The sequence below is a fragment of the Prionailurus bengalensis genome, chromosome A1 (genome assembly GCF_016509475.1).
Source record: "Prionailurus bengalensis isolate Pbe53 chromosome A1, Fcat_Pben_1.1_paternal_pri, whole genome shotgun sequence".
NCBI lineage: Eukaryota > Metazoa > Chordata > Mammalia > Carnivora > Felidae > Prionailurus > Prionailurus bengalensis.
Window position 1 is genome coordinate 86,207,187 of NC_057343.1, and position 15,763 is coordinate 86,222,949.

The window sequence follows — 15,763 nt, forward strand, 5'->3', positions numbered from 1 at the left end:
TATTTAGAAATCATTTCAAGGTCATTTTTCCCTCCTTAGTTCTTCAAAGGCCCCCAAATATCTGAGGACTTTTTTCCTGCTGTTAACGTGAGGAAGGTGAAATATGTCTGTACTTTGGCTTGTCAAGATTCTGTTCTCAGCCACCAGACATCCTGTGATACACAATGTGATTTCCACTAATATACTAATATGTATTCACTTTTTCAGGCAGCATCCCAGAGGGATTCTTTCTCATGGACCATATTCTATCCTTCAGGAAACATGAGATCCTCCCCCAGAAAAGTTCTAATTGCACAGATCATACAATGCAGCACTGCTCCATTATGTTACAGAGTAGCTACTGGCCCTTCTCTCACCATCAATATTCAAGACAGAAGGCAAACATAGGTCCATTGTGTTCTTTAGATTTCATGACACAGACTATCTTCTTAATTTTTTCCCACATGTTTTAAGTGAGGGGCAGGCAACCATACCAGCTCTTAATTTTCGGGGACAGCACCTCAGAATACACCTACAGTTCTCTCCTAAATTATCCATGTTCTCTCTTGACCTTATTAAATATTCCATGAATGTGAGCTGTTAGATGCACTTAATCATATTTAGGTCACATCTCTTGAAATAGCTTAATGACAATAGGTTCAGCATTGATTTAGAACAGTTCATTTATTATTTGTTTGTTAACTGATTAATTAATAAATTATTTTTCTCAAAAATTTTATTTTAACATTTCCTTATATATTATATATTTTATTATAATAACACCAAATGGCCTGCTGGTGCATGAAGAAAATCCATGGCAGCTCCTCCTGTCTGGTTACTTAAGCTACTTAGTCTGCAGCCTAATTTAAAACCATTCTGTCTGAGCCCCATAGGTCTTCTTCTACTTTCTCACCCAGACCCAATCTTTCTGCATTTTGCATGTTGTCTTGATTTTAATAATTTACAGCTATGCATGTGGGAAATTCCATATTCTATATATCCCTTTCTCAGTGAGAGTTTTCCTGATGAGTAGACTGAAGTGAACCCACTCACTATTGTTCTGTATCTGGATACCTTTAGCCTTTTCCACACAACATTTTGAAATTAGTAACAATTTATCAGTGTTTGCCTGTTTATTAACAGTACCAGATACACAGTTACAGTTACAGATAATCAATCTAAGGTGTTTTAGATTATGGATACCTACATAACGTATATACAGTACCTAACAAGCATTTGTTAAGTAGATGAATAAATGATACAATTATATTAAATTAAGTTGGAGATTGTGTACATTTAAACTTCAAAAAAGAATGGAGGTAAAAAAGTAAAGAAATGAGTAGTTGGAAGACATATTCACTTGAAGATTTTTTTTTGTATTGAATATTACATAGTCTAGGGTTAGAACTCCCTTGTCAAAGCCATCATACTCCTCTAGGTTTGGGCAAAGTCAATAAGGTGTGGGCTCCAGCCAATTTCCTGATGATGTGGAGCAGAGTCCATGTCTTCTTCCATCTCAAAACATGAATGAAGGAGAGACCATACCCATGAGGGTCAACTGGGAATTAACTTTCCTTCATCACTTGCACAAGTAGATGCTTCTGTTGGGTTTTGTATTTAGTTTTGTGGCCTTGAATAGTCATCAAGTAAGTTCTACATCATGTAGTTTAACTCAAGCAATTCTTGTCCATTAACAAAAGATATATTAGGAACTGAAATGATAAAAAAGTTATAAATTATGGCATCAAAATGATTTTTAGATTTTAGATTTATTTGAAGGGAGAAGTCCATCATTCTAAAATAAAACATTTTTGTTTTATTTAAATATTTATATATTTATTTTTATTTATTTATAAGTAAAAATTTCCCTGCTGAAACTAGGGATTTTTATGAAGTTTGTAAATATTGTAATATACATATATTATTTTATATATATATATATATATATATATATATATTAGAATATTTACAAACTTCATAAAAATCCCTAGTTTCAGCAGATTCAAAATAGGGCAATTTTTGCTCAGTCACATAGAACGTCTTCTTCCTATGGCTTTTCTAATATGACCTAAGGGCAGGATGGTGAGAGGGTGTTCATTTTGACCATTGTAGAGGGGGCCAGGATAAAAGTATGGCCTCAGAGAACCTGTGAAGCAGTTTCTATAGGTGTAGATGTGAGAAAGATTGGTCACATTATAAAACGACACTCTTCCAGCCTCATAGTCCAGGAAGATACCAATAGTCTCAGGAGATTCCTCGAGGTGGAGTGTTTTCTGTGGGTTTAAAAGAGCTTGATAGTCATTGTTTCTATTCAAGCCTATTGTCCAGAACCCAGTCTCAGAGGACACCATGATTTCTCCCCGTCTGCAGACAGAATCCTTACAAATGCCTAAAGTCCATTTTATTTTATTTTTCACACTCACTTCCCAGTAGTGTTTACCTTTGGAAAAAATTTGCTGACCTAATACACAGACCAGGTTATCAAATCGCTGTCTTCTTTTGGGTAGTTCCTGAAAGGTATCACCTCCTTTCACACTTTTGTTGTCATCAGTAATTTGGAGATATGGGTTAGCTGTGTCTGGATCCAGGGTAACATTTTCTATAGAAGAACATGTCAGTCTTGGCTATGATCAATTATATTCAACAGTAATTAATGCAATATACAAGAGTCCTTCCTTTATCTAGGAACTTTTTCTGCTTACTGGTACATGAAGCACATTTATAAATATTCAATTTTCAAAACAAAACATGAAATGAAGAAATATTTTCATTTTGTAGTTGAGACAACAAATACTTAGAGAAGTTTGTCCAACAATGATTACTAATATCCATCAATGTTTGGCTTCAAGTCCAGACTTACCTGATTCAATTTGTGAGTTAACTGAAGACAATTATAAATATTTACATTGATTCTCAATGTTTTGACAGTTTAAAATTGTTATAAATCATCAAATGAAATTTATCTAGATTTACTCAATTAATTTTCCTAAAACTGCTTTCATATAGGTGCAAAATTCAGATACATGGATACAAAAATAATTTTTAAAGTGTTGTATGCTAAGTATATAAACACACAAAGCAAAGCTAAACTTGATTCAGATATTTACCTAATTACACAGGATTCTGTTAATGTACACTGTATGTATTTCTATTAATTAAGTGATCATAGTTATAAGCAAAACTAAATTCTACTTGTATTAGTGTAACCACAAAGAAAATTCCATTAGTATTAATGCAATATTAAAAATAACTAAAGACTCTTAGTCTTAGTTAGCACTGTAAATATAAGATTGTATGCACTTAAAGCCATTGCAGCTTAGTTGCTCATGGGTATTTTTCCAAAGCAATATCTGCTATCTAGACTATACTTTATTCAATTGGTAAGAGTGCCTCTAAAGTTGTCTCATGAAAGTAAATATTATATAAATTAGTCATATAAACTGGAGAAATCTCCTAATAACATTCATTATATATATATATATATATATATATATATATATATATATATAACAGTATATTAATACCTGGAATTTTTTCCTCACAGTGTATTTGTGGGAATCAAATGAAAATACTTTGAAATCATTAATACAAAGTTAGAAAATATAACAAAAATTGTTGTTGTTCCTAATATTAAACAGAGGTCATAAATTTGACAATTTGTTAGATGTCAAAAACTTCTGGTTTTTCAATTTGACAAATTAAATGAAGGCCCAAAAATTTTGGTTCCTTGGAAATTAGTGGCATTGTGTCAGTAGCCTCCATCCTAACATAGTAAGAAGGCAGCCTGCCCTTACCACATTCCCTGTCAGCTACACCCTAGAGACATTCCCCAATGAATTTCTGGTTCTGAAAAGCATGTTAGATGATATCATTTTGGGCTCTAATGTTCTGCTTCCATCCATCACTGAACCTCAGAAGCAGGACCATTTGTGATATATAAGGAGCTATAGCTATAACATACTCAATAATAAGCATAACAAAGTGGAGATTTTGGAGAAAAAAAAGGGATGTGTGTGTGTGTGCGCGCGCATATGTTTGGTGTGAGTTTGTGAGACCCCTTGTCTGGTGGCCCAGTGTACTGGCTAAAAATAAGAACCAATATCCAAATACTTCAGTCTCTAGTTACCTGCATAGCGTCGAGCATATTTCAACCCTAAAATTAAAAAAAAAAAGAAAATAAAAGAAAAAGAGTATAGTTTTGTAACCAAGGTTTACCAATGAATAAAACAAGAAAATGATGAGTGGTCAAAAGGCAAGTGCATGAGTCAGGGCTACAGATGGTCATTTTCATTACTCACCTTCTTCTCCCAAGAATTTTATCCTTTCTGAAAGAATGAGATAGAGTAAGAGTTTGTTTTGAAATATATTTACATGTCTATCCTCACAGAGAAATATTACTTACCAAGTTCTTCATGAAGCTTTCCTGAAATGCAAAACAGTGACAAGTCTTGTGAGAATTTGGTCAGGACTCATTAACTAGACTCTCTTTCTAATTTTTTTTTAATGTTTATTTAATTTTGAGAGAGAGAGAGACAGAGCATGAGTGGGGAAGGAGAATAGAGAGAGGGGGAGACACAGAATCAGAAGTAGGCTTCAGGCTCTGAGCTCTGAGCTGTCAGCACAGGGCCCAATGTGGAGCTAGGACTCATGAACCATGAGATGATGACCTGAGCCAAAGTTGGATGCTTAGTGGACTAAGCCACCCAGGTGCCCCAACTAGACTCTCTTTCTAATCTTTGCACATGTAAATTGCTTGGGAAGAAGAAAGAGAAAGAGAGAGAGAGAGAGAAAGAGAGAGAGAGAGAGATTGAATTCAAGTTATATATTTGGAAAATAGGTATTTAGAGTCTTTGGCTGCCTTTGCTTTATTGTAATTCAAAGGATCATAATGCAAAATTTTGACAAGAAATAGCCTCTCCCAGGTGTTTGTATTAAGCCTATGGACAGACTGCCTTCATCAAAAGAACAAAAAAAAAGTATAAATTTAAGAAACTAGCATTGAAAACACCAGTGAGTTTGGATATAATTTCTTTTTCTCCTCACCTTAAGAATTAAAAACTAAATACAGTTAGTTCAGCTATAATGTTTGTTTTGAAAATGTAATTTAGTCCTAACATATTAAGAAAGAATTTCAGTATACAATGAATTTTTTTCATTTTTTATGTGTGATTTTTATGGGATAGAAAACTGTACCCAGTTTAATCCACAGGTGCAGTAACATATAAAATATATAAACACACACACACATACACACACACACAGAAAAATACTCCCATACACACATATGCACAGATGTCAGAAGGACAATGAGATACACCCACCCACAAATGGTATTACAACTCTCTGTCCTGACACATCAGAGTAACTACAAGATTCCAGCTTCACCAATGGTATAGGGCTCCATGCCCTTCCTTTCTTTGGCTTTTAACCCTATTTATTTTCTGTTCATTTACTCTCTTTCTACTTTCTTTCACCACTATTTATGTTATTATCTTCCTTTGCATGAGTTGTTGGGCATGCTGGTGGAGGTAAGGGCAATATATGCTGCCACATGTCTTTTTCATGGTAAAGTGCCATAAGGTTATAGTATTTAGGTATTTCCTGGCAATTTAAAAAGTAGAAAATTCTGTAACCTGTTTGCTAGGTTTTATTTTTTAAAAATATGTCAACAACAAGATTTTTGGCTACTGTGCCTGTAATGTCATGTTTATGGATGGAATTTATTTCTACAAAATTCATATGCTTTTAAACCCAGTGTAATAATATTAGAAAGTTGGGGCTTTGGAAAGTAATTAGGTCTTTACAGTGGAGCCCTCATGAATAGGATTAGTGCCCTCATAAGAAGAGCCATGAACACTTGTTCTTGCTCCCATCTTCTGCCTTGTGAGAGAACAGTGAGAACATGGCCATCTGCAAACAAGGAAGTGGACTCTCAGACACCAGATTTGCCGGTGCCCTGTACTTGGATTTCCCAGCTTCCAGAACTGTGAGAAAAATCAACAAAATGAAAGGCAGCAATCAGAAAGCGAGACAATATTTGCAAATCATGAGGAAAGAGTTAATGTCGAAACCATATAAAAACATATACGACTCAATAGCAAAAAACAAACAATCTGGTTTTAAAAAATGGACAAAGGGAATGAGTAGACATTTTCCCATAGAAGACATACAAATAGCCAAAAGAACAACAGGTACATAAAAATATGGTCAACATCGCTATGTATATTATTATTATTGTCACTGTTTATTATTTATCGACGGAAAAGAAGTAAATGCCAGTTGTAACCACATGAACGAAAGTGAATTGCGATGGCATTATGCTAAATTAAGTCAGTCAGAAAGAGAAAGAAAAATACTGTGCGATATCACTTATATATGGAATTTTTAAGAAAACTGAAGTCATAGAAACAGAGAATAGAATAATGATTACCAGAGGCTGGAGGTAGAGGGAATTTAAGAGATTTTGCCCAAGGGTATAAACTTAAAACTGGAAATGAATAAGTTTTTGAGATGTGTTGTACAGCATAATAATTATTGTCAAATACACAGTATTAGAAAAATCAAAGTTGTTAAGAAGATAGATCTTGATTTTTCTTAGTAAATAAATCATAATTATGCACCATTATGGAGTTGTTAGTTAATGCCTTGGTGATAATTATATTGCAATATGTAAATGTATGGAATCAACACGTTGTATACCTTAAACTTACACAATGTAATTTGTCAATTATATCTCAATAAAAAAGATAAAAAATAAGCACAATTTAATTTAATTTAATTATTTTATTTTATTTTATTTTGGTTTTAAAGAGCTGTTTCAAAGTTGCTAAGAGACTAGATTTTAAATATCCTCACCACAAAAAATAAATGATAATTATGTGATGTTATATTGATGTGAACATTACCAGGTTATAGTGTGATCAATATATTCCAAATAGAAATGTATCACGTTAAAAAAAACACAGAATTCTTAGGGATATGAGCTTTGCCAGATATAATGTTTAATATGTGTTCAATATAGTGTTCAATATGTACCTGAAATTGATATGTGACTTAAGAATATTTAGCATCCAGTTATCAATAGAGTTTTTTTTCCTTTGCAAAAGTTTTGCATTTACTAGGAAAAAAACGTTTTTTTAATTTTTTTTTTTAATTTTACTTATTTATTTTTAAAGAGAGAGATAGAAAGCATGTGCAAGCAGCAGAGGGGCAGAGAGGAAGGGTGAGAGAAAATCCCAAGCAGTCTCCACACTAATGGTACAGAGCCTGACATAGGGCTCAGTGTGGGGCTCAAATGCACGAACTGTGAGATCATGAGCTGAACTGAAATCAAGAGTCAGATGCTCAACTGACTGAGCTACCCAATAACCCCCAAGGTAATTTATTTTAAATAAAGTCTACTATCAATATGTGGGTACATCATGCATTCAGAATCAAAATGGTGATTTTATTTTATAATCCAGACAACAAAACATTCTTCTGAGAAAATTATAACAATAATTATTTATCATTTCACTATAATATAATCATGATTTATCATGTAATCTTTTTGTCTGTTTTTGTGCTACATATGTAAGCACAAAAATATAGGCACTACCACAGAAATCACAGTCATGTAAATTAAGGAAGAAATGGATATTCAAAGATAGGGCATAGAGTTGTAAGTAATATAAAAATTTATGAAACACAAATTGTCATGCAGTTAGAAATTGCACTTATGTGAATAGATAAAATTTTAAACTAGAGTCTCATGGTGGCCAGCTAGAGTTGGTTCAAAACATGAACAGAGCTTTTTCCAAATATAACCAAATTATATCTCTCCCAACTGTGATCTGTGTGATATCAAGAAAGTACCATAAATTAGGTTGATACTGTTATTTACAATGTGATGGATAAATGAGCTAACGTGAAAAAAAAAAATCTGCATTCAGCATCTGGTATTTAACTTATCTGACATGTCCACAAGTAGCATTTATTACTTTTTATTCATGATATTCCTAATTTAACTGCAAAAATTTTCTACTTATCCAGCACATTTTTACTGAGACTCTTTTTTAGACAAAGCACTATTTTCATTGTGATGAATAAGACCCAGTTTCTTCACCTACAGAGGCATTAACAAGCTGCCTGACAATTGAAGCACCATTCCAAAATCAAGGTGCTTTAAAAGAAGGGCCATCAGAGGTATTTGTGCTCATTTTCACAAGGGTTATATTCTTTGTGTTTAATTATAAACATAATTTGTTACAAAAATGATATGTGTCAATTTATTTTTAAAAAGTCAAGGAAAGAAAAAGGGACCCATTAGGTGTCTATTACCCATCTATAATCCCTTTAAAATATCTTGCCATATTCTCATTATCTAAATATGCAGAATAGTTTTACCCCACAATAGTGAAAGGAATAATCTAATGCATGTTTTTCATAATGTGCTCTATTCTTTTAGAGGTTAATTGTAACATTTTAATGAAAATAAACACTATTCTATAGCATAATTAACTGATTTATTTTTAATTTTTTTAATTATTTTTTTTTGAGAGACAGAGCATGAGCAGGGGAGGGGCAGAGAGGGAGACGCAGAGTCTGAAACAGGCTCCAGGCTCTGAGATGTCAGCACAGAGCCTAACGGGGGTCTGGAACTCACGGACTGTGAGATCATGACCTGAGCTGAAGTCAGATGCTTAACCGACTGAGCCACCCAGGCACCCCTTAACTGATTTATTTTTAAATAAAACTTAATAAACTTTATTTTTTAAGCATTGAATTGCTGATTTTTCCCTTATTCTCATAAAATTAAAAACAAAATTATTGTTTTCCCATCCTTCAGGTGATCTGACAGAAAGGGAATAAAAGACAAATGATATACAGAATAATGACTGTGTCAAAAAATGTATAAAATAAAAATACAGTTTGTGACTATAAAGAGCAAAGACAAAACAATAAATCAAAAACAGAGAATGAAGATTAAGCCTCTTTTTTTTTTTTTTTTTTGCCAAGTGTCACTGAGGGATTGGTTTTAATTACCAGAAGTTTAGGCAATTGAAGAGATTACTAATGTTAAGAGAGTTGATGAATTAAGTATTGAATTTTATTACCAACTTAGTGAATGAAATCACTGGATCCAGCTGTACAGGCCACTAAGAGGGGCATTTTGTTTGTATTTCCTTCTCCATTACCTCCCACTCCACCCTCCACATTGAATTATTCATTATGGTCATTTGAGTCTAGCTCCATCTTAGGTTTCCTGCTCTCCCAAGCCCTTCCACCAACCTCCACCCTTCATCACCCTTCTGAGTCTTGCTCATTGACTGTGGAAGCTCCTTTACTGGTCTTCCAATGCCCACTCCTGCACACGTCAATGGATTCTCTAATGCAGTCTTTTTAAAACTCAGATCTTATAATTTTTATGTTGAATACCTACTTACTCAGAATTCCTCAGTTCCTTTCACCACTCATAAGATAAATATTAAATTCTAAAATTAAGAGGTTGGTTATTATCTGCCTTCTATCTACCTCCTCAATCATAGTTTCTGCTAGTTCATTGATGTATTACTTTATTAATTTTTATTCTTGTTTTAATTTTAGGTACTTGACAGAAAGAAATATGTGCTCCATATTTGCCAATGTATTACTATTGTAAAGCACATTTTTTAAATGTAAAGAGCATTAATAAATAAATGTAGGTTTTTGTTGGTGGTGAAGATGATGAGGAGGAGGACAATGATGACAAATACTTTTTTTCCTCTCAGGATATGTCCCACATGACTAACCTACCTTTGCTAAACTATAGATAAATGCTTTCATTCTTCCATGAATCACGTTTAATTTTTTTTTGATAAGAGAAAAGATACTTGTTAGTATTTTTTATGAAATGAATTCAAGTTTTTCTTTACTCCAAAGAAGTATTAATTCAATTCTGGGAAAATGAGTTGAGAAAAATTATTGGAAATGTAACAAATATATGTATAGTGGTTTCAGATTTGGATTAATTTGTAGTTAATTCTGATTTCAGTCAGTATGGGCTTATGTTATATAGACCCATTCAGAGTACTTTTACATTTGATCAACAGCTTTCCTTAAGTGAGAATGTTTGTTGCATAGAAAATCTAAATCTTAATAGGATTCCAAAATTAAACACAGCAGGGACATAGGCTTCCAGGTCATGGAAATTAGAGTCAAAATTAAACCATAGACTTTACATAGGAATTCTCTTTTCCATTAAACTACCGATTTTACACAGACTGTACACAAACATGTACAGACTTTTAAGACCTGTTTATTTAGTTCAGTGTATATCTCAGAGTAGATTGTCCTAGCTTTTGTTTTTCTTTTCTTTTTTTTTTTTACCACTAACCATATAATCTGTTCTCTACCTTCAAGAAAATAACATTTTTGAATTGAAAATCTTGTCACTGTACCCCTTTTTAGAATTTATATGATTTCCTTATTTTCTTGGATAATATTCAAAATTCTGTTTCTTAGAGAGCATTCAAAATTCTTAGAATGGTAAGGAGATGTTGCATTTACCAGCCTTTGCCTACGTATAGCCTTGTCTAGGTTTTCAGAACCAGAGGCACCTGGCTAATATTGTCTCTTCTAATAGAACCACAGGCTCACCTCCCCTCAGAGTTTAGTGCATGTTGTGCTTTCTGCTTTACACGTGGTAGTTCTCTCTTTGACCTACCTGTCCTTTTCAATATCTCCAGCCTCTCCTGCATTGACCTTCTTTAGCAAATCTAGAACCTCATGTCTAAGCCCAGTCCAACTGTTGTACTATCCATGGCATCATTAACCCTCCTCCATAACAAATATTAGAATATTTGTTTTTTATTTATTATTTAAATGTGGAATTTGTATCATTCTTATAGCAACTTCCATAAAGAAAGATAGTCCTTTTGTCTCATTGTTTCTTAAGCACCGACTGTAAAATAGTCAGTTAATTACTATATATACAAAAGACAAATGACCTCACTGAATGGCACTGAACGTAAGACCTGAGTTCCAGCTCTAATGGCACACATGGATTCATCTTGTTCTTCTGTATTTATGCCTAAAACTTTGTCTTATGAATAGTTATGTTCACTTTTTAAAGTAGCAGGAAGATACTTTACTTGCTTTGAAAACTTTTAGGTCACACATGGGGTGCCTGGAATTTGTTCTTTAATAATAATGAAAGAACATCAATATTGGAATATTGATATGGGATATTCAAACACTGCTTCAATCAAATATAAATATCACTTACCGTTCTTTTTTTCTATGTTCCCTATATAAATAAAGAAAGAAAATGTATGTTAGAACGTGTCCTCTTATTCCTATTCATGGAATATCTGTCCTATTACTTGGTCTCAATTTGAAAACAGAGACCCTGAGAACAAAGACTTAATGATCCAGTGTATATGTGTGACACAGAGAGAGATAGTTATTTCCTGAATAATAATAATAATAATAATAAACAACACAAACTAAATACATACTATTTGACTTGTAAATGTGTTTATGTAGATATAAAATAGGATATTAAAAGTGATCTCTTTTGGATGATGTCTCAAATTTGAGAATATAAGTGCCAAGGACCTACAAATTCTACCATTCTTTCCAGGATAAGAGGGAAGTCTGAAAGTGGCCTTCAGACCCTCATTTTATCACACTTCATTTACAATACCTGGCAGCTGATAAGAAGGAAATGAAGTGGGGGGGGAGGGGCTTCTGAGAAAGGAGGATTTACTGAAATGGAGGGTTTGGTTTACCTTACTTTGCATTAAAGACGTGGTATATTTGGCATACTCAGCTCTAGCAATATATCCTTTATTTGAGCAACCATAAAAACTTAAGGTGTCTATCTTGGATTTTTAGAAATAAGGAGGTACTTTCCCGCTTCACACCTTAAAATGTTCCAAACTACAGGCTGTTTAGATGTACAGTCTTGGAAACATACCATGTTTATCTTACATGAATATAAACTTACTGCAACTGATGAATGGATAAAGAAATTGTGGTTTATATACACAATGGAATATTACGTGGCAATGAGAAAAAATGAAATATGGCCTTTTGTAGCAACGTGGATGGAACTGGAGAGTGTGATGCTAAGTGAAATAAGCCACACAGAGAAAGACAGATACCATATGGTTTCACTCTTATGTGGATCCTGAGAAACTTAACAGGAACCCATGGGGGAGGGGAAGGAAAAAAAAAAAAGAGGTTAGAATGGGAGAGAGCCAAAGCATAAGAGACTGTTAAAAACTGAGAACAAACTGAGGGTTGATGGGGGGTGGGAGGGAGGAGAGGGTGGGTGATGGGTATTGAGGAGGGCACCTTTTGGGATGAGCACTGGGTGTTGTATGGAAACCAATTTGTCAATAAATTTCATAAAAAAAAATAAAATAAAATAAAGATACAGATAATACATAAAAAAAATAAAAAAAAATAAACTTACTGCAGATTTGTCTTCCAGAATGAACGCTACATGGCTGCAGACTTAGGGTCGATTGCAATTTCAATGGATTGTACCCCCAACCACTTTGGGATAACCCATTTCTTTGAGTGTTTCAGAGAAGAGTCAGCAAAACTGTTCACAAGGCCTTTCTTGAGAATTTTCTTAAGTAGATAATAATATAGTATGTTTCTTGACATTACCAAATTTATTTAAACAAGTATATTTTCAATAGCTATTTATTAAACATTTGACCAAACGTGAGTATAGGGCCATAGTTATATGTAGCTTTATAACTGGTTTGTAGAATAACTTAGAAATCATCAAGTTTATGCAAAAAACAACCTTATTTAATCTCACTGTTAACGTTTCAAATAAATTTCCCAGAATTATTTTTTCATGTCTATTTTGAGTATTAAATTGTTCAGGCCATGCAATGGCCCATTTCCCTTCTGCCTCAGGTCTCCTACCTTCTCTCACCTCCCATGAAACTTGTGGTTCCTCCAGGAATGAGAACTGAAGGTGGAGTGGAGTGGGCGTTTGTGTAAAGGAAGGAGAAAAACTTGTCTCACATGAGGGTCATCTGCCTGCTTAGATGTTCAAATTATCACTTTCTTTTGGAGAGGATTTTGGCAGATTCCTTAAGGTCCTCCCTGTCAATTCCCACACGAACGATAGCCTTTCATGGGAGAGGAGTACTTAGTAACTCTCTTAGGAAGTGTTCCCTCCACATCACTCTCTTGAGGTCACATAGAGCCTAACTGAAAGTCTCATGCCAAATATATTTCTAGGCATCTCCAGGATAAGATTCTTCACCTTGCCTCACTTGGCCCAGAGTTGCATGGCCAAAGACATGAGATTCAATTCAATATAGTACTAAGGAAATATAAGAAATTAATTTTGACATAAGTGTTTCTCCAAAAATTAGGTGTTATGTGATCTTTAAATCCTAGATCAGGAAATAAAACATTAGGTCTGGTTCCTAGCTAATATTTTCTTTCATACATAATCTAGAAAAACAAGGAGCAAAACAATTTGACAAAGAAAAATATAAATACAAATAATTTTTTCCACTCAACAGATATTTGTGGACTGGCCGCCCTTAGCTCCACATGGATCAGGCTCCCTCAGTAAAGGAGGACACATAGCTCTGACCTGTCACATGCACAGATCACCATGAAAAACAATAATGAGAGAATGCATGGCTGTGGGATACCATAGACTACTCATATACCTCTCTCAACTAGTGAGGGTTCACCAGGTTCCCACAGGAAAAATAGATTTAATTAGGAAATGATTACAGAAATAAAATATTTCAGGAATAGAGAAAAACAAGTACAAAGGTACAGAGACCAAATTACCATAAAAAAATCTCCTAAAAACAAGGCCAAGAATAAAGAAAAATCAAAACAAAAATATGCATATGGTATATCAAAGCTTATGCATATCACATTTTTTAAATTTTATATATCATATAGAAAAATGCAAAGTCTTTAAAAGTGCCCAATATTGATGGTGATATATTTGATTGGCATCCTATTGTATAAAATAGAATTAGCATTAATTGTTATTTAATAATATAGATTCAGATATTAGAAGAAACCAATATGAAGATCAAAATTCAGGTATTAATTTGTATTTAAGAATTAATAATAGAAAAATCATAAAGGAATATCTGAACACCTTATTGAGACTGTAAAAAACAAAACAAATAATAAACAGGAGAAAGATTTCAACAAAGATGCCACATTGTGACTCTTTTAAAATGCAAATCATGTATAGAACTTATAATTTATAATGTTACAAAATACAAAATAGTTTCAACTTATGACTAATCATATATAGAGAAACTGCTTAAAAGAGAGACCATTTAAAAACTAGTTTATGATATGGAATCAATTGCTAAATTTTAGTTGACCAATATACTTTTCTATGATGTCTGCCGCTAAAATTTAAACAAATACTACTCACCTTTCTGTTCACGTAAGAGCTCTGTGTAAAAACAAATATATAATAAAGAATTCAACAAAGTATATATGGAAGAATTTCTAAAGAAACAGACTTTACTCAAATCTTTCAACATCTGACTTGGTAAAATATTGGGCAAGTAGGTGAAAATTAAAAGCTAGAGAAGAAAAAAACAAAAAATAAAAAGAAGGCATTGTGTACATTATCTCAAATAGATAATTTCTAAGAGACTGCATAGTATCATGAAATATGCTAATAACTCCATCATCTATGGTCTCCTTTCTCCAAGAACTAAGTCAGTCCATTCTGTTCCATCTGCTGATTGTGTGGATGTCATCCTAGAATATTTCCCAAGCAAAGTTCATCCAGATTACACATGGGGTTTGAACCACAAGAGACTGGGACAAGATCAGTGAGCCTTTGAGAGGAGAATATATCCAGAGCCAGAAACAACCTGAAACAGCTAATTAGTCTTTATTGCTCATCCCAAGAAGAAATCCTGGGCATTGAAAGACATAATTTTCCTCTAATGTTTCATCTAGGAGCATAGTCTGATGATAATACAAACAGCAATTTCTACTTTGGAAACTGGTGTGTGGTACATGAGGAAATTTTTTTAAATTTGAGTGGGTCAGAATAGGTAAGAAAGAATCCTCAAGACATGAGGAAATTTTGAAAATGCAGAAGAGAAAAAAAAATGTTCTCCAAGTACATTTTACACAAGCTTCCTTTTCTCAATTCCAGTGAAAGTGGGTTAGCAAGTAAAACATGCACTTCAAACAAACAACAAAAAGTGAGAATAGCTAACATTAGTAGATATTTGGATAGTAGACAAGGCTGTGCTGTACATTGAAATGTAGCACCCTGTACCTTTTAAGTATATCTGGTAGATTTAACTGCAGACCTTCCTTTAGTATTTTCCTCAAGTATTACCCAGTTTCTCCTCTCTGTAGAATCAAAGCAACATTTGCAAACTTCAAGGGATTAGACACAGCATGACCTAACAGAGCTCATGGACACTCAAACAACCTAATTAAGAAAAAATGAGGGGCGCCTGGGTGTCTCAGTCGGTTGAGCATCCAACTTTGGCTCAGGTCATGATCTCGTGGTTTGTGAGTTCGAGCCCCGCGTCAGGCCCTGTGCTGACGGCATGGAGCCTGGAGCCTGCTTCAGATTCTGTGTCTCCTCCTGTCTCTGCCTCTCACCTGCTCATGCTCTGTCTCTCTCTGTCTCTCAATAGTAAAGTAAAAACCTTTAAATTTTTTTTTAAAAAAAGAAAAAAAATGAAAGGAAATGCACAATCCCAAATTTCAAAGTGGTATTTATATACTTATATCTTTACCAAGTGTTTTTCTCTTAAAACTTTCCTTCAAAAAAGGC

General features: G+C 33.7%; 1 protein-coding gene across 1 annotated transcript in view; it reads right to left on the bottom strand.

The window, feature by feature from the left end:
* Positions 1–2,006: 2,006 nt before the first annotated feature.
* Positions 2,007–15,763, bottom strand: part of LOC122479052 (butyrophilin subfamily 1 member A1-like) — a 76,243-nt gene continuing 62,486 nt past the window's right edge. Inside the window, exons 7-9 of the mRNA XM_043572983.1 lie at positions 4,382–4,402; positions 4,106–4,132; positions 2,007–2,578 (exon numbers count right to left, since the gene is read on the bottom strand). Coding sequence (XP_043428918.1) covers positions 2,007–2,578; positions 4,106–4,132; positions 4,382–4,402 — 620 coding nt within the window. The remainder of the gene's footprint in view (positions 2,579–4,105; positions 4,133–4,381; positions 4,403–15,763) is intronic.